Here is a 23529-nt window from a genome sequence, read left to right on the forward strand (position 1 = left end):
CGGGTGCTGCCCTCGCCGGAGGCAAGGACCGTGATGCTTTCCCGGTGCCCAGAGCCCAGGGCAGCCGGTGCTGCTCTCCCTCAGCATCCTGGCTCACCACTCTCTTCTGCTCTTGCAAATAATTCCTCCTACCTTGTGGGATGGAGCTGGGAAAGCTCTCCTCCTCCTCCTCCCTCCTGCCCTGCTGCGCGCTGTCGAAGGCCTCCTTCGCGGCGGAGGAGTTGTGCAGGAGTTGGCCCTGCACAACCCACAGCCCTCGCCCTTCTTCTGGGTGAGGCTCTGGCAGCGCCCTGAGCCCAGGAAGCACCGAGGGAGGATTTAAATATTCAGCTGCTGGTTTGCTTCATGCATTGGGTAAGGGGATGGCAGGGGGGGATTAATGCTGTTGGGGAGTAAGCACGGGGTGGGCTGGAGGCAGAGTACGTGTGTGATCCGGGAGCTGTGGTTATCAATCCCCTTTTAACTGGAAAACTTGACCACTTTTTCTGCCCCAGCAGCTCCCATTAACTCTTACTGGTGCGTCTCCAACTGTACTTTGCTGTTCTGTTCTCCAGGCACCCAAACTATTCTCTTTTGTGCAGTCATGCTTACGTGTGGCAGAAAATTTGCTTTACCTAAAACTTGTCAGGTGCTGGGGAAAGGTTCTTTGTGGAAAAGCAGAGCCCTCCCTTGGCTCCCATTTCAGAGAAGTCCTCGCTGTTCTCTTCAGCTCGGCAGCTCTCGCTTGGTCCAGACAACATCCCTGTGTGACTCTTCCACTATCAGCTGGTTCTTTGCTCCTGCCCTAAGCCAGTAAAAACCCAGCGAAGACCTTTTTGGCAAGGCTTAACACCTTCTCTTTGGAGTTTTTATTTTTCCATTACACTTGGACACTTGCCAAAGGTGCGCAGAGGAGGGAGGTGGAACCAGGCAAGCGTCTCACCCTCGACATCTTCCCCTGAGAGCATGCAGCAGTCCTCGCTCCAAACATCACAGCTTCGCTGCAATTGCTAATTTTACTGTGATTTTCCTGGTGCTTTCAAAAGCTGCTGCTCGGGCAGTAGAACAGGCAAGGGTGTTTCCTTGCTGAGCCCTTACGGAACATCTGGAGCAGCAGCATCTGGCTGAAGCAGATACGTCCTAGTGGGCAGGTCCATGTGGCCAGTGCCCGGCCTGGCGCTCGCCAGGGTGCCCAGAGAAGCAGCTGGCTGCTACACAAATCCTGGTGTAGTTTCAGCACCAAATTCCCCTTCTGGTGTTTGAAAGCCCCCAGGAGGGGATGGGGAAGTCAGTGTCTGGGGATCTCACTTTAGGGCAAAAGGCAGCAGCGCATCGTTTCTAAAAATGCACTAAATTTGTAAAAAATTTCTGATAATTTTTCGCTGTGAGGGGGTTGAGGTCCCAGCACAGGGTCCTCGAGTGTGCAGCTGGAGCTGCTCGGCCAAGTTCTGTGAGTGCAAAGCACCCCTTGATTTTAAGGATGTCAGAAAAAGGAGGGACCAGCACTCATCCTCTGCAAATCACTGGGAAACTTCCATTTAATTAAAATAAAACCCATAGTGGCTTCTCCTCTGCATTTGCTTAATTTTAGTTTTCCAAAACCAGATCTTATATCTTCATCCATAAATTCAGGGGGCGGGGGGGGGGGTAATCACCAGAAATCATTTCAAGTAGGCACTCATAAAATGTTGGAAAACAGAGAATTAACAATAATCCTGCAGCTAGGAAGCATATGAGGAGGCCGAGCCTCAAACAAAGCAAAACCTCTAGGAAGCAGAAAGTAGGTCAGGTTGATAAGGATGAGCACAGAGGGATAGTGTTAATATGGAGGGGAAAAAACAAGGTAGGAAGGAAATCACCCCATGGCCCTATTTGAAGAAGGAAGGGGCTGTCTGCTGTGGACAGCTGAGATCTTTAAGCTTTTTTCCTTAAAACCTGTTATCCCTGAAGATGTCAGCTGTGAGGGAGAGGTAATTGCAATTAGCAGCAGTACAGGAAGGGTGAGACCTCAGCCTGGATTTGGACAGGGACAGCTTGGGAAATGCTGCAGATAAAATGGATGTTTTTGAATTATTGAGGCTGAATAAAGTTTGTGGAGGGGCTGGTGTTGGGGTGGAAGGGATCAGCTCTGCTAACACTGCAGGGCCAAGGAGCAGCTTTAATGTTGTCTGCAAGGATGTGAGAAAAAAAAAAGCTGGGAGGTTACAGAGCCAGGGGTCTCGTTTGGACCCTGGAAAATACTGCAAACTACCCAGAAGCATCTAAAAAACCCCACAACAGAACAGGACAGGGTTAGGGGTGATGCAGTGGGTCCTCGCAGCGATTTAGGGTTGCACCCAGCTGCACAGGGCCCCTGCTCCGTGGTTGACTCATAAGGTTGCAGCAGTGCAGGGAATTCAGTGCTAAAATTGGGTGTATCAAGTGGCCCAAAAATAGGCCTTTCTGCTTTAAATAGCACCCAGATGGTGCAGGAGGAAACGTCGGGAAGAGCTCGAGCTGTTACCAAGAGAGGGGAGTTTGGGAGGAAAGGTGCAAGAAGAGAAGCAGTGAGATCCGGGTGAAGGGTTTGCCCTGGAAACTGCATGGCCACGGCTCAGGCTGGAGGTTTTTGGTGAATCCAAACCATTTTGTGAGCCTTGACACCCACCTAGAGCCATCCCGTGGGGCCACATCCTGCACCAGTTGCCTCCACACCCCAAGACATCCCCCTCACCTGCAGCAGAGGTGGCAACTACCGCTGGATTGGTGCTGATGTTTGCAGATATGCTAATTGGTTCATTAATCATCACCACCCGCAGCCATAATTGGGCTCATTTCACATCGATTCAAGGGGCTTTGGAGAAACATTGGCTCTTCCCTTACAAGAGGTAATTTAGTGCAGTAAGTCCCCACACACCCCCTTCGAATAAAGCCGTAAGACATAAATAACCTCGAACAGGACGAAGCCGTTGCTGCTCTGCACAAAACAGCCAAGCTGAGCTTTAACAGTGGCTTCACCTTCCAATTCTGAGACACGATAAACCCAGAAAACTCCAGTCCTGACACCGAATGATGCAGCAGAAGACGCCTTTGTTCACACTCAAAAATGCCCCTTTGGGCCCCACCACCCCTTCTCGGGTGGGGGCCAGTGCTCCTGCACAGCCCCTCGGCAACGAAAGGAAGGAATGGGCAAGGTTTTGGTATCTTGAAAACATTTTATTTCATCACTATTCTGTAGTAGCATAAATAATAGGCAATGACAGCACATGTAACAAAGAGGGGGAAGCGGTGGGTGCAGGGCACAATGTAAATTAACGGAGAGGAGAAACTGGTGCACTGGTAGTGCTGGGCAGTTCAGCGATTTGATTTAATGAAAATATATATATAGGTAAACTAGCAGTATTTGGTGTCGTTCCCTGTGCCACAGGCCTAATCCACAAAAACCAGTGATTGTACTCACGTGGTGAACCTATCGAGCACCCGCTGGGTGCTGGGATGGGATGGGTGGCATCCTTACCCCCCTCCCCATGGCACTGGCACATGTCCCAGCAGAAAGGAGGAGGGTAAATCCCTCTTTGCAGAGGCGGAGGGTGCAAAAATCCCTCTCTCCGTTTCAGAAATGCAACCTCTTTCTATTATTTAAAGAAGGATATATGTGCACAGATGCACGCACAGAGGTGGAGCAGCTCCCTTCCCCAGGCTGGTGCCTCAGGACACTCACAGGCCGCCCGTGCCGGAGCCTGCCGGGCCGTGCCACGCCACAACCGCGCCGCCCCAGGAAGGCTCCCGGGCTGCCACCATGGCAGCGTGTTTTTGTGAATTAAGCCCTTCCCGCACCCCATTCCAGTTCTGCACCCGCTGTCACATTTTTGCATAGGAAAAAAAATTAATAGCAACGAAGCATCGCGCTTTGCCGGGGAGTCGCCGCCGCCGCCTCGGCTCCCCCGTGCCAGTTAATCCCGACGGAGGGGACACGGCTCGTCTACTTACTCCAAGACCGTTGCTGGGGCAGGCGGAGGCCCCAGCCGCCTCTCATGCAGTAGCTTTCGGTTATAGCGGTTTTAGTGCTAGACAAGACTAGGAGGACGTATTTCCAGTTAGCGAGTGGGCTCTTGGCAGGTCACTTGACTTCTGGCTCATATTCTGTGTAAGTGGATACAATAAAATTAAAGAGCAAGTATAAACAAAGAGAGTTTATTTATAAAACGTCCCTGGAAGTTAATTATTCTTCGGGCTGTTACGTAAGTTTTTCAACTCCAGCTGTAGCTGTCGGATCCGTATGTCTTTCTGCGAGAGCTCATCTTTCAGCCGCCGGATCTCATCCTGCTGTCGGAAGAACATCCGAAGGAGCTGGAAGGGAAGGCAGAAGGGAGCTGGAGGGACCATGCCAGCCACTCGCCCCTCAGGCCAGCCCCCAGAGCCGCGCTTTTGCTTTTGCAACACGACTTCATCTGCCATGCTGCCTGTGCCCTCGGATTTAATATTTCACCCTCCAGCTCAGGGATACCCTACACACGCAATCTGCAGCTCCAGCAAAACAAATTCCTGCTGGGACCAAGTGCTGATGTTTCCTCAGTGCTTCCATATGTTGTTTCCAGAGAAGGATTTTAATTAAAAAATAAAACGAGGAGCTTAACGCCACTCCTTTGGGGTGCTCTGTGGTTAACGCGGAGCAGGGTGCTCGAAGTCACGGGGAAACGCTGTGCCCAGGCAGTTTGGGAGTACAGAGACCTGCAGAGTTGTGCCTTTCCAAGCTGCACCCAGAAAGTGTGTGTGTGTGTGTCCCCCCCAGCCAGCAACCATCCCCTCCCATCCCCATGTGCCCGGCCAGGGCCACACTGCCCTACCTCGTTCTCTGTCCGGGGGGGCACATTCTCCAGCAGATCGATGCCATTAACCACGACACTCCTTTTCTCCCTCACCGGTGCCTTAAAGACAATTTTGGATGTCTTCTTGTAGCCCTCCTTCAGCGACATCAGGATGGGATCTGAGCGGGGCAGAGCGCGGGAGGGGGTCAGGGTGGGGCGGGGGGGGCTGCGGTCCCATCCCACTGCCCAGCCGTTTTCGGGGCTCCATGTCACCCCCCCGCAGTGTGGCACTGGTGGCTTTACCTCTGTTCACCCCGCTGAGCCATTCATCCGGCGTGAGGGCTGGCTCCGTACCCGGAGTCATTGGGTAAATGTCCTCTTGGTACGTTTCTGACTAAAAACACAGGGAAAGAAAAGCAACCGCCTCCGTGAGTCTGCTCCCGAGTTTAACTACACATTGCTACGTGCTACAAGCGGCTGCGCTCACCCCTTTGGCATGCAGCACTGCAGCCACCCGGGGCATCCGGGGAACTAATAAACTGGGTGTTTGCACCATGAAGTCAGATGAAAAATGCCGGTGCTGCCTTGCTCAGGGCACATGGTGGCTGCCAGCAGCAGGGCCAGAGAAGGATGAGCAGCAGCCGAGCCCAGGACCAGCTCCTCCAGCCTGTGGTTGGGTTTGCTGCCAGCCTCAGACAGCGCTGGGAAGGAAAATGCCAAACCCTGCTCCAGCTCCGGGATATATTTTATCAGAAACAGCCCCCAAACCTCAGGTGAGACAAGCCCCTCGTTACCTGTCGCAACAGACCAAGCTGACTTTTCACAAAACAATTGCACCAAGGCCAGGACCAATGCAGAGATGCATTTTCTATAAACATTCCCATTTTTTCTAAAAAAATCCCCTGGGGAATCCCACGCCTGGGAAGCGTAACGACCTGGGAGGTCTTAAAACCGGTGCAAAGAGACCCAGCAGTCAGCAAAGCGGTGCCAGCCCCCCGCTCCATCACACCGACCCCGCTTCGGACACTCCCCGGACCTTGCTCGCCCCCGACAGCCCGTCCCTGGGCCCCAGAAGACTCCCTCACCCTCCTCGGCACGATCATCGAGATGGGCTCGATCAGCCCCTTGAGGGTGACGAGCTTGTAGAAACGAAAGACCTCGCAGGCCGTCACGTCCAGCCCATGCTTTGGCATCACCCCTGCAGAGGAGACACGGAAAATAACCCTGGGGTGACACAAACCCTGGGCAGCCGCCCAGGCACATCCACCTCCCCTGGACCCCAAAAGGTCTTTGCTCCCCATCAGGAGACCCAGGACTTCACTGAATTAACCCCTGCCATCACAACTGGGGACCTGGGGCAGAGAGCTGGGCCACACCAGGGCCATCAGGAAAGGGAGGAGCAGCTTTTATTCAGGACAAATCACAGGAATCACTGACCGATGTCCCCCAGTAAAGCTGTGGCACGTGTGACAGCGGGAAGGGTGTCACCAGGCATGCGTCTGGTTGGGACCCGGCTGAACCATGGCCAGAGGGACAGCACAGCCATGGGAACGCTTCCCTGCGAGCTCCGCAGCCCCGTGCTGGTGCTCCAGAGCCAGCACAGCGCCCGCCAAACCCCTGCCCAACCCATTGACAAGCGACATTTAATTAAGCACCATCCATCATCCATCCTTACCCAGTCCTTTCTGCGGGGCCGGGGAGCGAAACTCCATGAGATAACTCAAGTAGGGCTTTTCTGAGCCAATCTCGTAGTACCGAATGTTGCCGTCGCCCTGGAGTAAGTGCAGTGAGGGATGGTTCAGCACTTTGGCAAACACAAGGTTGAATCAAGACTGTGATAACAACACCCAGTGCCCCGTCCTTGGGAAACGCTGCAGTGGGGACCCAGGCTGGGGCTACTGCAGCACCATGCATCACCCCACGGGATGCAACAGTGGCGGGCATCTCTCCAAACTGGGGTTTTGTGGCCCCAGAGCTGTGTCACGCTCTGCTCGGGGCTCAGCACGGCCCTGCTTCCCCATGATGTTCACTGGAGAGAGGCCCCTCGGCCTCCCCAGGGGGTGCAGCAGCCCCTGCTGCTGCGGGATGCAGAGCACAGCCCGTACCTTGCCAGCCAAGTACAGCATGTGGGTGTCAGCGTCGTAGAAAGGGAAGAGGAGACCCGAGAGCCCGTCGATCTCCTCCTCGATCAGGGGCATGGACAGGTCTTCCTGCACCACAGGAAAAAGCACTTGATTAACCCAAAGATGCTCGTGCTGAGTGGGGGGGGTCCTGGCGGGGACGGAGCGGGGGTCCTGGCACCCACCTGGTCCCAAAGGGCGATCTGCCGCGTGTTCCAGCGCGACACCCCCGTCGTCAGCAGCCGCTTCGTGCTGCCCAGGAAGACCACCCGGTTGACGCGGTGGTTCTTGCAGCTGGCCTCCTGCAAGGCAGGAGCATGCTCGCTGGCAGCCCCTCCGGCTCCCCTGCGGCCCCCAGGGCCGGCCCTCCCCCCAGGTAAAAGCCCCTTCCTGAGCAGGTCCCCCGACCTGCCGCCCCCCAGACGGTGAAATGCCAGAGGTACCGTGATTCAGCACCCGTTCCCTGTGCAAAACAAAAATGCCCATCTCCCTGAATATTAGGTAGCAGCGTTACTGACACCTAACCACCATCTTCCTCCAAACTGTGGCTCTTTATGGAACTTTCCGCTTCCTTCACCCTTAATTTCTATTGTTTTCCACAAATCCTTAATAAATGAAAGGATAAAAGCCTCCAACTCCTGTGCCTGGAATGAGGCTGAGCCCTCCCCATCACCTCCACCTAATTCAAACAACCAGCAGAGAATTCCCCACAGACCCCGACACACACAAAACATCACAAGTATGTACAGGACCTTGCAAATGTTTTCACACGTTTCAGGAGAATTTCTCCCCAACACCTTCCTTCTATCCCCTCCCCGTCCCATGCAGCACACAGCCACCCCCCAGCCCCCCACCACAAGCACCGCACCTGCAGGACCCTGCCAGAGCGTGGCTCCACCACCCGCAGCTTCTTGTCCTTGCAGGTGGTGGCCAGGAGGCTGCCGTCGGTGTTGAAGGACATGCAGAGGATGACGTCCGTGTGGCAGTCGATCATCTTCACTGGCTCCCCGATGTCCAGGTTCCAGATGAGGACCTGTGGGAAGGGGGGAGGCTGCCCTGGTGTCTCTGCTCCCAGAGATCCCCCCACCCCTCCTGCAACCTCCACATCTGCTTCAGGCATCTTATATCACAGAATCACAGGATGGTTTGGGTTGGAAGGGACCTTAAAGCCCATCCAGTTCCAACCCCCTGTCCCGGGCAGGGACACCTTCCACTAGCCCAGGTTGCCCAAAGCCCCGTCCAACCTGGCCTTGAACCCTTCCAGGGAGGGGGCAGCCACAGCTTCTCTGGGCAACCTGTGCCAGGGCCTCACCACCCTCACAGGGAAGAATTTCTTCCTTAGATCTCATCTAAATCTGCCCTCTGTCAGTTTAAAACCATTACCCCTTGTCCTATCCCTACCCCCCCTGATCAAGAGTCCCTCCCCCCCTTTCCTGTAGCCCCTTTAAGTCCTGAGAGGCCTCTCTAAGGTCTTCCCAGAGCCTTCTCTTCTCCAGCTGAACCCCCCCAACTCTCTCAGCCTGTCCTCACAGGGGAGGTGCTCCAGCCCCCCAAGCATCTTCGTGGCCTCCTCTGGCCCCGCTTGAGCATGTCCGTGTCCTTCTGATGTTGGTGCCCCCAGAGCTGGACCCAGCATTGCAGGGGGTCTCCCAGGAGCGGAGCAGAGAGGGAGAATCCCCCCCCCCTCTTTGCTGCCCACACTGCTCTGGATGCAGCCCAGCACACGGGTGGCTTTCTGGGCTGCCAGCGCACGTTGCTGGCTCGCAGGCAGTTTTCCACCCACCAACCCCCCCAAGTCCTTCTCCTTGGGGCTGCTCTCCAGCCACTCTTCACCCAGGCTGGATTTCTGCTGGGGATTGCCCCGACCCATGGGCAGGACCTTGCCCTTGGCCTTGTGGAACTCCATGAGGTTTGCACATCCCCCCTCTCCGGCCTGCCCAGGTCCCTCTGGATGGATCCCTCTCCTCAGTATGTCCCCCGCACCACACAGCTCAGTGTCAGCAGGGAACGTGCTGATCCCACTGTCCATGTCACCAGCAAAGATGTTAAACAGCACTGGCCCCAACCCCAGCCCCTGAGGACACCACTCGTCACCGCTCTCCACTTGGACATCGAGCCTATTATCTCCTATTTTGGCTGAAATTGCCCCTCATCACAGTCAGAGCTCCCTTCCCTCCTCCCAGCGCTGCCCTGCAGCTGCTGCTTGTACAAAATTAAAATCCTTATGACCGGGTGTAAGATCTGGTGGGTCACGTTATCGCAGACACGCAGGTGACTCCCACTCGCACCACGAGCAGGGAAAAGCCTTGTCAAGGGCAGCCCCGGGCAGCGGCCGAGCATGAGGAGCTGGGCAGGGCTCACCTTATAGTCGTAGCCAGCGCTGAAGAGGATGTTGTTGGTGGTGGGGTGCCACTCGACGAGGCCGACGCGCCGGCTGTGCCCGTACAGCTCCAGGACAGCCTCTGTCATGTTCCTCTTCAGGCCACCCTCGGGGATCTCCCAGATCCGCACCTGTGAGGGGAAAGGTAAGGAGACTCATAGGTTGAGATAAAAACAATTTAATAATTGAAATAAAATAAAAGTAATAACTATCATGATAGTAATAATAGAACATACAAATGAGTAAGGCACAATGCAATTGGTCATCATCTACTGACTGACGTCCAGCCCATTCCCAGCTAGCTATCCCAGAGGAGGGAAAATCCCAAACCCACAATCCCAGAACAGCAAGACCCAGCTTCCCAGCCAACCCTCCTCTGTACGCTGAGCATGACATCATGTGACATGGAATATTCCCTTGGTCCATTTGGGTCTGATGCTCTGGCTCTGCTCCCTCCCAGCTTCTTGGGCACCCTCACACTGGCATGACACAGGGAGTTGAAAAGTCCTGGGTTTCTCAGCAACAACTAAAAACTTCAGTATATTATCAACATTCTCCTCACACCTAATCCCATACTGAATCCCAAACACAGCGCTGTTCTAGCTACTAAGAAGAAAAATTAACTCCCTCAGCTGAAAGCAGGACACCTGGATTAAAAACAAGCCAGGAAAGCCTCCACACAAGATACTCTGCTGAACAAAAGGAGGTGATGCATTGGGACAGAATAAGGCTTCAATAGTGTCTCCTCTTCAATTAAAAAGCTGCAGATAATGCTATCAAAGAGCAGCTGTAGATGCTTTCATCCCCACAGCAGGTCACCAGCAGGAAGCTGAAGTGACACTTGGCATTTATCTAACCCTCCTCAGTCTGCTCCATGCCCGAGCACCCTGCACCCCTCCAAGCAGCAGCGCCCGGGCTCCTGCCAGCCCCACAGCTTCCCAGAGCCACCCGAAACCCATCAGCATTTGGTGCACGTACACGTCCCCGTGGTTCGGGTGAAGAGATGAAACGACAGAGCTTTGCATGCCCGTCTCCTCCCCAGGGCAGGCAGCCTTGGCCGGCACACTCATCCTCCCTGGAGCCCTCGTCTCGCCTCAGCTCTGATACCCATTGCAGACACATCACAACCCCTTGAAGTACCACCCATTAAAAAAGTCACACATTGAACACAATGCACAGCCTGTGCAGGTTCCCTTTCACCTCCTCCACCAGCATCCCAAAAGCCAAGCTCACCTTCAGGCAGACGCGGTGGCCAGGGCTGTGTTGCCCCAGTGAGCATCGCTAAGTTGAAATAAAGCTTTTCCAAAACGTAGGGAATATCTGCTGCCCGGGGAGGACTAATCCTGCTGCCCCTGTGGCCGCTCTTCCCTCTCTTTTCCAGCACCCCAAAGGGTCGCCTCATCCAGCTAAGGGCTGAGCTACAGCCTGGGGTGGGGCAAAATTCAATTTGCAATATTGCAGTGAAAAATCTGCATAAGGATGTACGGGTGGAGCGGTGAGTTTTTTCTGCCTGAACCTGCACATTTAGAGGTGGAAGACGCTGCTCTGAGGGTCTGCAGAGGAAACAGAGTTATGAGGGAGACACAAAAGAGGCTGGTCGGGCTCGGAGGGCTGATTCTGAGGGCATCAGTGGTTTTCAAACACGGCACGACACGAGGAACAAGCACCACAACCCTGATCACTGGGTGTCGAAGGAACCGGTTACAAAAGCGCCTGGTTACGAAACAGGCTGTTACCAAACCTCCAGCTGCGCCTCGCTCCGGCTATTTGCATCCAGGATTGCTCCGAGCCAGCCCTACACACAGGAGAGGGACCTGCCGCATGCTCGCTGCTTGGGGGATGCTCTGTCAAACCCCGGGGGGCGACACAGGGAAACCTTCAGGTGCTCAGCTGCAATGCCCGGGCTCCCCGCATCGCCAGGGTCTGCTCAAACAGGAGCTACCTCCCACCTTCCACTGCACAGGTAGCCTGAAGGGTGGTTATTAAATGCATTCTGCCTCCGTGCGCAGCTGGGAATCATCACTGGGCTCCACAGAGCAGCATCAGCTCCACGCTCTGCTCCTAACCAAGCTGCATTGTTCCTCGTGTCTTGCAAAAAAATGGGGGTGAGTGCCAGGGAGGGGCTATTTGAGGCAGGTTTCTCCATTACCACAGTCACCGTGACCTGAAAATGGACGTTTCAGAACCAGTTGCACCACTAATGCCATTCTGGTGCCAGTATGGACATAGCTGGAGCTAACCTGGAAATCAAACACTGCATTTCACAACCTTGTCCTGTCCTGGGATAGAAGTGATGGTTTTGGAAAATTCTGGTTAAAAAAAAAGACCCAGAGGAACAGCCCTTGAAGTACCTTCCTCCACCTCCTCCCATAACACCAGGGTGGGACGCAGCCTGTGAAACTGGACGCTTCCTCCCCCAACCCACCCTAAGAAACCTTCTTGAGGCAATTTCCCCCGAAACACCCCTTTCCAAAAAAACGTATCCTGCCAACAAGACGCCGTGCTGCAAAATTCCACCCCCCCCGCTCCATCCCTGCATGCCACATCAGCTCCCCACGCCTGAGCGCACAGAGCGCTCCGGCACAAGGGAAATATGGAACCCAAAACACCTACAGAAATCGGGTAATTCCCTTTTAATCTTCCTCCTTGCCTTGTCCTGCCCTTTAGAAGCTCTTTCCTTCTAAGGAAAGCCTTCACAGCATTTCAGCATCTCGCAGCACCACAGTGGGGACTAGGAACTCGAGGATCAGCCCTGCCACTAATTATCCCACGAGGACAAATAATTAACAGCCCCGCCATCCCACGGGAGAGCGTTAGGCGAGGACAGACGCCGTTATCTGAGCGGGGACAGACAGGATATGGGTTGGACAGCAAAGGAGAAATTACAGGAGGGGTTTCAAGCAGGGTGGGCTGTGGGAGAGATCCCTCTCCAGTGAGGCAGCGACAAACCACGGCCGTTAATATCGGGCGCTGCCAAGATGTAAAATTCTCCGCCCCCCCAAGGAGAGGACGAGCCCGTGGGGATGCCTGGGGGGACAAGGCCACACATTCTCTTGTGATGGAGGAAAGCCAAGAGTCTGGAGCAGGACTGGCCAGCTGCATTGCCGCGCTCATGGCAGCTCCTCCGTCTCCCCTGCCACGGTGGTGTTCCCAAGCCTGGGACCAACGGTGCCTCCGGGTGACAAATATCATGTAAATACTCTATTTTCTACAGCTTGGACTCCACGAGGACCCAGGCATCCTCGCTCTTCGATAAAGACTATTGGCCTGAACTTCATTAAACCTCTGGGGAGTGAGCGGGGAGCACCCAAAGGTGCAGGACCTGCCCGTAAGCAGCACCCCAGGTGTGGGGTGGCACCAGGAGGCCACCTTGCTGTGGGGCTGCTCCCATCCAACTCATCCTCATCGGGGGGGAAAACCCCCCACCAGACAGCCTCAGGGGCAATTAACTTAATTTCCCAGGTTTAACGATGGCTCATGAAGTCTTCCCAGTATCCTCCCTCCTTCCCAGCACCTCCTACTCCCCAGCAACTGTATATAAAAGGTTATAATTTAAAGTGGGAGACAGCTCACCATGATTCATGGCCATGATCTGAATTTTTTTCCCCACTCAGTATCTTCCTTGACAAGCTTTCAGCTAATAAAAACTGCCAATATACTGAAGGAGAGGATGAGACATTAGGTGATAATACAGTGAAACGCTAAGTATCGGGTGAGGCAGATTTGTAATTGGTTAAAAACTAGATCATCCCAAATCCCGGATTCTGCTGTGCAGAATGGGTGATGGTTTCTAGTCCCTTGTACAAAAGTGGGTTTTTTTCCGTTATGATACAGCCTTTGGGATGGACTTGATTGAGTCCAGAAGATAAAAAGGAGGAGGATACAAATAACAGCTACATAAACATGACCTGATTCACTATCCCCCAGCCTGAAAAACTGCCTTTTGCTCCTGTCACTTGATGGATCAGGCCACGAGAGCGGTTGCAGCCCCTGTGGTCCCTGAGAGCAAAAAGGATTAATAATAGCATTGCTGTTGGGCTTGGGAAAAAAAAAAAAAAAAAGACCTCGTTGTGCACAGCTGTAGAGCTTATCTGCAGTGAGGGACGCAGAAAGAGCAGTGCTGTGACAATAAGTGACACTGGGGACAGCAGAGGAGCCAGGCACCAGCCACAGCCCCTGCACCGCCGACATAGGAGCCAGGGATTGGCACAATTTGCACCTCTGTGCATCTTAATTAAAAGCAGGAGGGTGCCCGGAGCTGCACAACGCCTGGGAGGTGCCAGCCCAAAGCATCCCAGCTCACCGAGGTGTCTTCGGAGCATGATGCAATGATGTTCTCAATGAAGGGATTCCACTTGATGTCCAGTACGTTGCCCTGGTGACCGCAGACTTTGGGGTAGTTTGGTTCAATCCGGCCTGTCTGTAGTTTAAAATAAACCAAAAAAAAAAAAAAAAGAAAAAATATTTAGTGATAAAGTTGGTCTTTTTAAGGCTGGAGCCTTGTTAGGGTAAAGAGCTCCATAGCCCACCCCAGGATGGGGTTTTTGGCTGGAGGAAACACCTGGCTGAATTGGGGATTGGTTTTACCCCATCAATATTCCCAGGGCATCTGTATGAGAAGGGGTTTCTGCAACCACAACTCCACGGTGCTGCTCCATGCAGCTGGAAATCTTTGTATGACCACCCGAAACCACGGGCAGAAGGGTTGGAAGGGACACGCGAGGCTCCAAACCGATCCTTGGGCCTTGAGGTTGATCAACCATTGGGTCACACGTGAAACGGTTGGTACTTCCCACCCAAACTTTGGAAGGGATGTCAAGCAAGGACAAATCCCCCGCGACTTTGAGATCATTGACACTCTTGCTTAAGGACGCAAATAACCCATCACACCACTTGACAGGATCCTTCCAGACGGATGGAAATCCTTGCAAGACTTTTAGGGACGGTCCACTCTGGCTGTCCCAGCAGAGCGAGGACAGCACGCAGCACTCGGCACAGCCTCCTGTTCAGGCTCCCCTCTCAGGGGGGCTGCCGGACTCCCCTGCTCCTTGTAGGAACCTTGTAGGGTGTCTCTGCAACCAGCCACCCCACTGCCCTTCCTTCCCCTGTGCTGGCTCCTCGCTGCAGCCCGGAGGTGATGGCACGCTTGGAGCGTGCAAACTAACTAGGTCAGCACAACACAGCCACTAAATATTTTATAGCCCTTCCAGCGCTGACCTTTTAACGTATCCAGCTCCTGGCTCCATTTAACGCGAACAAAGAAAAGCACCGAGGGTAACACACCACGGTTTTACCAGCTGCGGCTAAAGGCAACGGCCGGGAGTGCTCTGGGCAGCCGGATCAGGCCCAGGGGCTCACCCCTGTGCCATCGCTGCTGGGAAGGTTTAGTTGAATTAATTTGCTCCCAGGGAGACACAGCTGCTAATTGTCAGGCAGCCACAGTGCCTGGTGCATGGCTGGTCACCGCTCCGGCGAACACGGGATGCACGGGCAGAGCAGCTCTGCCTGCCTGGATTTAGTCAGGCAGGGATGGAGATGCAGAAAACCAACGCACTGAGAAACACAGGCAAACATAGCCCTCCCCGAGCCCACTTTATCAATTTTTAAAATACTCTTCACAGGCGTTATTAGCGAAAAGCCAGTTCTTGCTGCTCAAATTGCTACAACAGCTCTAAGTCAGCTCGTGGACTTATATATGAGAACTAGGCTGACCTTAAAACACCGGTGACTCGGTTGTATGGGTCGTTTCAGTTATTGAGGTAAAGAAAAAAAAAATTAGGTGTCAGCTCTCGCTGCCTTCAGTACGTGAACAAACAGACCCCTTCAGCTCCATCACTTGGCCCGGTAACAGGGTCATGGGCAGCCGTTCCCCTCTTACAAACACTCATTAATTCCCCGGCGTGGCAGGCGCAGGATCACAACCCTGTTAGCCAGCCTGTGATGAGCACTTAACGCAAGACTGATTTGTAACTCATGAGCCTCTTTCTAATTAGGGCACGTAATTCCCTACCCGTGCAGCGCAGGGTTCGTTCTCCCCTCGCTGATTGATATCCGCTGGTGTGATTTTAACCTCTATTAGGGCTAATTTCAGGGGTGTCAGGGCAGGGATGGATGGAAGAGCCGGGACGGGGCGGCTGCGCCCGCCTCCTCCTTCAGCTGCTGACAGCATCACTTCGGCTTGCTCAGAGAGCCTAAATTTTGATCATTCTGCCCATCAGCAACAATCTGGCTCAGATCTGAGCTGCCACATCAACCCTGGACACTTAACTGCCTCCTGCCAGCCACCAACGCATTTTCTTCCCCGCATTTGCCCCAGACAAGCAGCTGCGATTGACATACACAATATTTCTGACATTACTGAACAGCTCAAAGGGTGTTTTCCTGGGTAGTGCCCCAGACTTGGGTTTTATAAGCACTATTATAAGTCACTTCAGGTTTTTAGGGATAAAAACAAAGTGACTTTTTGACAGTTCTGCCAGGGTGACCAAACCTCTGGCAGCTGGTGGCTCTGGATGATGCCATTCTGAATCCCCCCAGCCATGCATCTCCCCTCCTGCCCCCAGGATACTTTTCTTTGCCTAGATTGCTTCAAGAACCACTGTGAACCCTGGAGCATCCCATAGGAAAGGTATCACAGATTTTAAGTTTTCCTTTTACCTAGTGGCAAAAGAAGCCCCTTGAGAAGTCCCTGTCACACCAAACCTGCATGGTGGGGGACAACAGCCCCCAGCTTCTCGTGTATGCCCCCAAGACACTAAGATCTCCATGCCAGGAGCCAACAGTCCCCAGAAAAAGTGAGGCCCAAGGAGGAGCATCGACTGACCGAGCGCTGAGAGTACATGGGCCATAACTCAAGGGAAATTAAAGACAAACCCTTCGTTTAAATGAAAATAAAGTCTTCCCAATGCAGAGCCTAGAAAACAGATTTGATCAAAAAATTAGTTTTCTACTAAATTGAATTTACCAAAAGGGTGGAGAGAAATATTTAGGAAAATGTTACTTTTTGCTAAAAACATCTCAATATCTAAAACCAGCATTCACATTCACTCAGAATCCCGGTACCTCAGGTGCCCCTGCCAGGCTGGGCACCCAAGAGGGGCTGTTTGCCCTGATGGGTGCTCAGGACACAGGGTGAGAGCTGCCCATTGCTGGGGAGACCCGCAGAGCCCCCGAGTCAGCTACTGCCTTCGCCCAAACTCCACTGCAAAAAAACATGCCATGGAAAGTTACGAAAAAAAAAAAAAATCTTGTTTTTCACATTAAGTTTTCCCACAGGGAAAAAAAAAAAAAATATGCCCTCCTTTCCCAGGTCGGGAGAGCTCAACCATATACTCTGCAGCCCTGGAGAGAGGATGAGGTGCTTTGGGTCTTCTCCTGCACATGAGCATCACAGAGAGCAAAGCGTGAGCTGCAGGGATGCAGTCCCTGGGACAAGCAGACAAGATTTGGGAAGGAAAAAGCCCAAGGTGAGACACAGAAGGTGGAGGGTAATGCAGCAATGTCGGTGCTTCGTTAGAGCACGAAGCTCTGGCTCCCAGCACCGCGCAGCAACCCTCCTGTGAATTAATGGGATGCAAAGCACAGCTTTATGGGTTATTATATTAAGTACGCTAGCAGACACTGCTTACCCAAACAGCTCAGATTATCTAGCTTTCCCCCTATTTTCATATTTGCATTAGCATGACATTATTAACACTGTCTAGAGTAGAAATTCATGCAGCAGCTGTTAAATTCCAGGTGGACAGACCTTTTAACAGCACAAGTTAATATGCAATCACTTTAATTTTGAGCAACCAGCCAAGTGGTTTCCTCTGCAAAGTAGATTTGATGGTTTTTGTCAAAATTCATTAGGCTTTCAAGAGGACAAACCAGAGTTTGGTTACTAGGGATAGTTTCTGCCCAAGAAATCAAGAGTTTTGACTAAAATTAGTCGAACGCAGCCAGCACACAGGAGCTGCCATGGTGCCTGCAGCAAGGGACAGCCCGTGTGTGAGAGCAGGGGCAGGTTGTGCCTGTGCCTGGGGCAGCTGAAAGGTGATGAGCCAAATAAAGGAAATAAAAAGCAAAAAATAAATTAAAACCCAGGGATTCATGCCATAGCTTCCCATTTAGCCATTCTTAGAGGGACCTCACCAGCAGCTGTGTATTAAGCCACGGTGAACCCTAATCGCTGGATCCCTGACGCCTGGCCAAGGGAAACTCGGTGACCCAGATACTGTCCCTTCAGTGAGAGCATGTCGGGCAGTGGCTCTCTGAGCTCCAGCAGCTCTGATATTTTCCAAGACATGTGCTGGAAGGAGCAAACCTTCCAGCAACTTCAGCCCCTCAAAGCCCTCCCTTTGCTGGAGCAATTAGGGGCACTTGAAAAGGAGCCAGTTATTTGTATTCTTGCTGGGGGAGAAAGGGAGGAAAGGACAATGAATTTAAGCTGGTTGAATTCAGGTATTTTGTGGCTCAGTGACTGAGGAGGAAGCCTTCACCTGGGAATGGCTGGAGCAGCAGCGAGGGCAGAGCCCAGGCGGGATGGACACACAGCCCCAGGAGGTCAAACTGCCCTGAGAAGGGGAACATCATCACCCGGAGGAGCAATGCCTCTTTATTCTTAAAAGCAATACTTTTAAGCACTCTAAGTCATCGAAGTGTTGCTGTGAGCAGTGTGAGCTCACGAGTAATTCCGATACCAGCGTCCACCTCTGAACCATCGTCAGAGTCAAGCGATGGGAAGCGTTATCACCCCACACCCTCCAAGCAGCACGAGCTTCTGTCTCATGATGGCAGGGCTCCACATTTACTTTACAACCAACCAGCACGAAGCCCGGATTAAATCATTTTAATAGATGTATTTCATAAAATCTGCTTCTTACCAGGTTCCTGGGAAATACAAACCCAGAACGTTTCCAAATCCTCCTGTTCCCTATGAAGTGTGGTGAGAACCTTTATTCAACTCAACCCTCAAATCAGCCATGCAAGGAAAACTTTACAGAAATAATAGCAGCATCAATACCAGCGCCTGTCCCTGGGGGAGAAGCCTCCCCGAGGAAAGATCACCCACTCCCAGCCTGGGGACTGGCCAGGCCACCCGTCCCCACCCAGCAGCTTCCCGCAGATGCTCCCTGATCCCTAATTAGCTCTTAGAGGGGGCTCAGGGAAACACTGCCTGAGGCTTAGGGGATTTACAGGGTTTCCCAGGAAATCCTTGAGTACACACAAGTCTCCAGTGGCTGAGATTAAGAGTAAATACATTTACTGCTGTTTTTTTAAAGAAGGGCTCTCCTACTCAAGAACCAAAGAGGAGGAAATTACACAGATTTCCCTGACCCGGGGCAGCTCCCCGGCTGATTGATGTACAAGGGAAGGTCGCTGCAGGTTAACTGATCCTCATTAGGAACCAAGTCAAACAGAACCAGCACAAGAGAGGGAGAAAGAAATTGGACGAACCCTTGGCAGGGCCCCAGACAACTCGCGCCACGACGCGCTGCCGAGAGCCCACGGGAAGGGGGAGGCAAAAGGAGGCTCCAGGCAGAGCCAGGCATCACATCTGCAACCCCAGCGAGAGCTTGAACATGCGGGGATGAGTTACCTGGAGGTAGTTACTGGGCACTCGCTGCCGTTGCACAAATAATTCCCCAAGGAAATTCCCATGTGCAGGTGGAAGGATGCTGCTGTTGGAAAGGTTTCTCTCCAACAACTGGACAAAGATGCCTCAAGCCTTTCTCCACCTTTTCTGCTCTTGCCTAGCAGCCTCCCTTCTGCCAGGTCACTCATCCAGCCTCCAGCGACCGCAAACCACTGGACGGGAGCGATTTCACAGCCCCAGTTTGGCCAGAGCTAGCCAAGGCTGAGGAGACTGGGCAACCACATGTGTTCCCAGCAGGATCATCGCCCGGGGAGGGACAGGGCACACAAATAGCCTGGCTGGAAGCTGGTCTGGGGATTCTCAGTAATATAAATTCATCAGAAAAAAACCCAAACAAACCAAAACATGCATGCAGTCAACAATACTGTTGATTGAAACATCAATTCCAGGCACTGGAAATGTCTGAACGTGCTCCTGGGTCCTGCAGAGAGTAACCTGGCTGTCGTGGACATGCTGCCAAGCTTCCTGACTGCTCTTGTGAATGAGAGAAGCAAAACACTAAACCGAGCGCCAGCTTTCTAGTAAACAGATTCTAGAAGCCCAGCCCCTGTTCTGGCACCTTGAGTGAAGAAGCTGTTTAGCCAGATGTGCACCTCCAGGAAAATAACACCAGGAGTGAGAAACTGCCACCCCTTTTCCCAGCCTGTAACACCTGGGAAATACAAATGGCGAGGGGAAGGAGATGGAGACATGCTCTGTGCACCCTCCAGCGCTGCTAAAACAAGCGTGGAAATTCGCAGGAGTGTGCAGAGCCAGGCAGGATTTTTTGCTTAGCCCTGTGGATTTTATTGCCTGTGCGTCTCCCACCCCCACGGGTCCACGGGCACCTTTCTGCCAGCCTCGCCACAGGGTGGGAGGAGGGAAGGGCAGGAAAAGCTGCGATCCGAGCAGGCTTCAGCGCCCATCCTCTGCTCAGCAAGCACTCCTGGCCAGCCTCTCCCCCGCACAGCTGGACGGCAGCTCTGCCTCGGCCTCCTTGAGCAAACACCATGAATCTCCGTGCCTCAGTTTCCCCAGGAGCAATAATGCTATCGCTGCCTCTGGCAAACCCCTTGTTCAGGGGTACTTTGGGATAAACACTCCCAGATTTACCAGGTTACTTACCATAAATACTTACATCATTTTATAGACGACTTCATTACTCTTTGTTATACAACTAAACCATGCAAGTCCTAAGGCAGCAAAAGAAATCAGTGTTGCTTAATGCCATTTTTGCCAGGATAAAGGTTTAAATATCAGTTATTCCTCTTGTGGGGATAGAAATATTGTTAAATTAAATATAAATACTGTTGTGGGCTCTAAGCATCCCATCTCCTGCCCAGGCAGACAGCCCCCCACTCTGCCTGTGCTTGGGGTAACTATCAGATGAGCTTCTCCAGCCACGCTGGACCCACAGAGCCACAAAACCAATAAAGTCACGCACACAGCAGCTTCTGACAAACAATTTGCAGAGTTTAAAACCCCAAAGCCTTGCTGCAGAAGTATTTATCTGCACCATAAAAACAGTAGCCAGGCTCAAGCTTGTTAATTAAAAAGACAAAAGCCCATATAATGTCCCTGTTAAATGGGATTACGGACACTAAAAATAAATCCATGTTTATTGGTAACAAAAAGCCACTTTTCCCCAGAGAGGACAGGGTTTCTCTCTGTTTTAACCGGCAGAGGGGGCAGGCAATTGCAGGCAGGGCTGCACTGCGATGGCCCAGGCAAAGCCGAGCTCTCACTTCCCCAGGCTCGACCTCAGGCTTTGCTGCAAATGCAGCCGCATTAAGGGAGGCAAAAACCCGTATTTCCCCTTCCAACCTTCCACCGGCCCAAGGACTCACATTTTCAAACCCTGTTTCCTCCTCTGATCCACCACCAGCTCTCAGAGCAGCATTAAAATTGTACATTGACACTTTTTGACTGATCCAGGTGCTTAAAAGCAGCCAGATCCCAGGTCTGGGCTTCCCCCAGCTGCTCTCCCTCCTTATCTCCTTGATAAATGCAGGGACACCAGATTGTGCTCCAATGTGGAGCAGCAATGCTGATGTATCAACATTTTTGTAAGCCTCAGGTCTTTTTTTTTTTTTTTTTTTTACGGTCAATAAATTAAAGGAAATGTCTCCTGCAGACTAAAATCAGATAGAGAAAAATTCACAGAAAACAAAAAATACAGACACAAGTCCTGTGTCCTGAGTTTAAAGGTAGAAAATCTCTAAAGACATGAAAATTGGTTCATACCACAGAAAAATGGAGAAAAGTCTGTATTTTTTCCTGCAGAAAACCTCCTGGTACATTGAAACACAGTAGCTCTGAGAAGCAAGGAAAGCAGCTGTGTGATGAGCTTGCCCGTTCTCTGCCCAGCCAGGGCAAGCAGGTGTCCCCGCAGAGGGGGACATGTAGGGGGGTCCCTTGGGCGATGCCATGAGCACACAGGCAGAGCAGATGCCACCAGGACCTTGAGTTAAGCCAAGCCACTGCAGAGCCAGGGCAGGCTGCCTGGGGCACACAGTCCACTCCTCCCGCTCACCAGCTGGCTGGGGGGCACCCACATTCCTGCCACCAATCCCCCAGGGACAAGGGGCGGTGGCACTGCTCCTCATGACACAGGGGCTGCTCCTCTGTCACCTCCCTTTGTACAGGGTAACGAAGGGACAAACAGCCCATGACAGCAGTTCCCAGCAGCACAGCTCAGGCTTTGCCCAACTGCTGTCCCCATCCCTCCGTCCCACCACAGCTGGTGTGGAGATTTGGGTCCCCCATGGGGATTAGCAATGGGTCTGTCACCTCCATGGGGTGCCCCAGCTCCAAGCAGGACCATACAGGCCCCCATGGCTACGGTGATGGGCACCAGTGTGCCACAGGGACACGGCGCACACACAACCAGCCTCAGCTACACAAGCAACAGCTCCGGACTTCAGCTTCCTCCATGTAAACAGACTCCCCCTTCCTGCTCACTGCTTCCTTCAGGCACACAGATAACATTGTCTGGCTGGGGAAAACAAGTTCTCTTCATCCCCTCTAGAAACAAAAATCCTCCTGCTGCTGTGCAAGCAATGCCAGACACCCCTGCAACCACTGCCCTAAGGGACCCCCACAGCATCCCACCACCCCCACAACCCTGTTTATATAAAGTTAATTAAATCAGGCACAGCTGAGATAGATCCACACGCTGCTGCAGCTTGTTTTTTCCCAGCTGTTTCGGCCAGCCCAGAGCCAGCAAAGCAGACGAGCTTCCCTGGTGTATACTGTTACAGGTGAGTTGCAGCACAAACACACCAGTTTATTTTCTGATTTAATAACTGCTGCCAAAAGCTGTCCCAGCTCTGGAATTTCAAGGGCTACAAGCACAGCGTCATCAAAAAGCACTACATATTTTGTCCCCTCCCTGGCCGGTGCGCTCAGGGGCTCCCCACGCGTTTGGGTAAGGCTAAAGCATTTTGGAGACTAAACAGACCAAAGCTGGGCACAACGGTCTCCCCAGGGAGGGGGAGAGCAGGTTCTCCTGGGGCTGCTCAGCCCCATCACAGCTCTGGGGTCATGCAGGGATGTGAGAGCCACAGTTTTCATTTCAGAGGAACAGAAATGCTTCATGGCTACCGTTAAAAACCTGGAAATGCCACAAAATGCACCCTGGAGCATTTGAAAGCCCAGAAGAGGCGAAGGCTCCTCCATGGGTGACTTTGTGCTGTGGATGATGTTGATGGAAACTCTAGATTTTAGCGTTTATGTGGGGAAAACTGGGGAAAACGCTGCTGTTTGGGTTGTAAAATGTCCAATTTCAGATTCTCCCCATAAGCACATTCTCTGCTAAAAAAAGGCAGCCACACCATTCCTGATGTTTCTGGGAATTTTGCACAGATTTTTTTAAAAAAGGGAGCCCAAATCCTGGCTTTCCTATAATTCTAGGGGTCCTTCTGGCCCAGCCCCTCTCTGTCCACACATCCCTTCACAAGGTGGAGAGCATGGGGATGGCTCGGGGGGGGATGGCCGGTGCTGGCAGCGTGTCCAGAGCGGTTGGAGCAGACACACAGTCCACACTGGACCACAAACGAGGATGGAATCACACCGAGCTGCTTTCCTGTAGAATTGCACCGTCTGAGCAAGACTGGGTTTTGCTCGTGGTAACAGAGCTCAACCCAGGCTGGGTTATTGTTGACTCAAAATAAAGATTTTTGACGCGGTCTCATCTCCCCTTCAGCTGCAGATGGGACCAAATCCTTCGGTCGCTACAGTTTGGGGAGCAAATCACCGTTTTCTCGAGCCTCAGCCCAAGCATCCGCGCACAAGCTCTCCTTCGCCCACCTCCCAGGGGTATTTATAGCACAAAACCTTTGCAGTGCTGGGGAGAGGCTGGTTCCCAGTGGCCGAGGCTCCAGAATTTGGGATCCTGCCCCAGCTCTGCTGCAGAGCGGGGTGCGGGGACGGGCTCGGTAAGGATGGGGGAACAAAATGCAGCCGTGCTCCGTCTTTCCAACCTACGCAGCCCTGCAGAAGTGGTTACACACGCGCTCAATCGCTGCGTAAGCGCGCGAGGAACCCGCATTTCTGATGTGCAGGCAGAGGAACATATGGCCCAGGGTATGCAAATGCATTGTCACTTGAAGCATAAAGCAGAGGGGTTTCTCGTGAACATTTCTGAGC

The 23529-nt window shown here is 52.8% G+C and overlaps 1 protein-coding gene across 1 annotated transcript in view; it reads right to left on the reverse strand.

Annotated features, from left to right (window-relative positions):
* Positions 1–3153: 3153 nt before the first annotated feature.
* Positions 3154–23529, reverse strand: part of CORO2B (coronin 2B) — a 45974-nt gene continuing 25598 nt past the window's right edge. The window contains exons 5-14 of the mRNA XM_074837594.1: positions 13570–13686; positions 9248–9397; positions 7755–7919; positions 7072–7188; positions 6872–6976; positions 6442–6538; positions 5852–5964; positions 5070–5160; positions 4806–4945; positions 3154–4308 (exon numbers count right to left, since the gene is read on the reverse strand). Coding sequence (XP_074693695.1) covers positions 4177–4308; positions 4806–4945; positions 5070–5160; positions 5852–5964; positions 6442–6538; positions 6872–6976; positions 7072–7188; positions 7755–7919; positions 9248–9397; positions 13570–13686 — 1227 coding nt within the window. The 3' untranslated portion in view covers positions 3154–4176. The remainder of the gene's footprint in view (positions 4309–4805; positions 4946–5069; positions 5161–5851; positions 5965–6441; positions 6539–6871; positions 6977–7071; positions 7189–7754; positions 7920–9247; positions 9398–13569; positions 13687–23529) is intronic.

The sequence above is a fragment of the Strix aluco genome, chromosome 12, assembly GCF_031877795.1.
Source record: "Strix aluco isolate bStrAlu1 chromosome 12, bStrAlu1.hap1, whole genome shotgun sequence".
Lineage (NCBI taxonomy): Eukaryota > Metazoa > Chordata > Aves > Strigiformes > Strigidae > Strix > Strix aluco.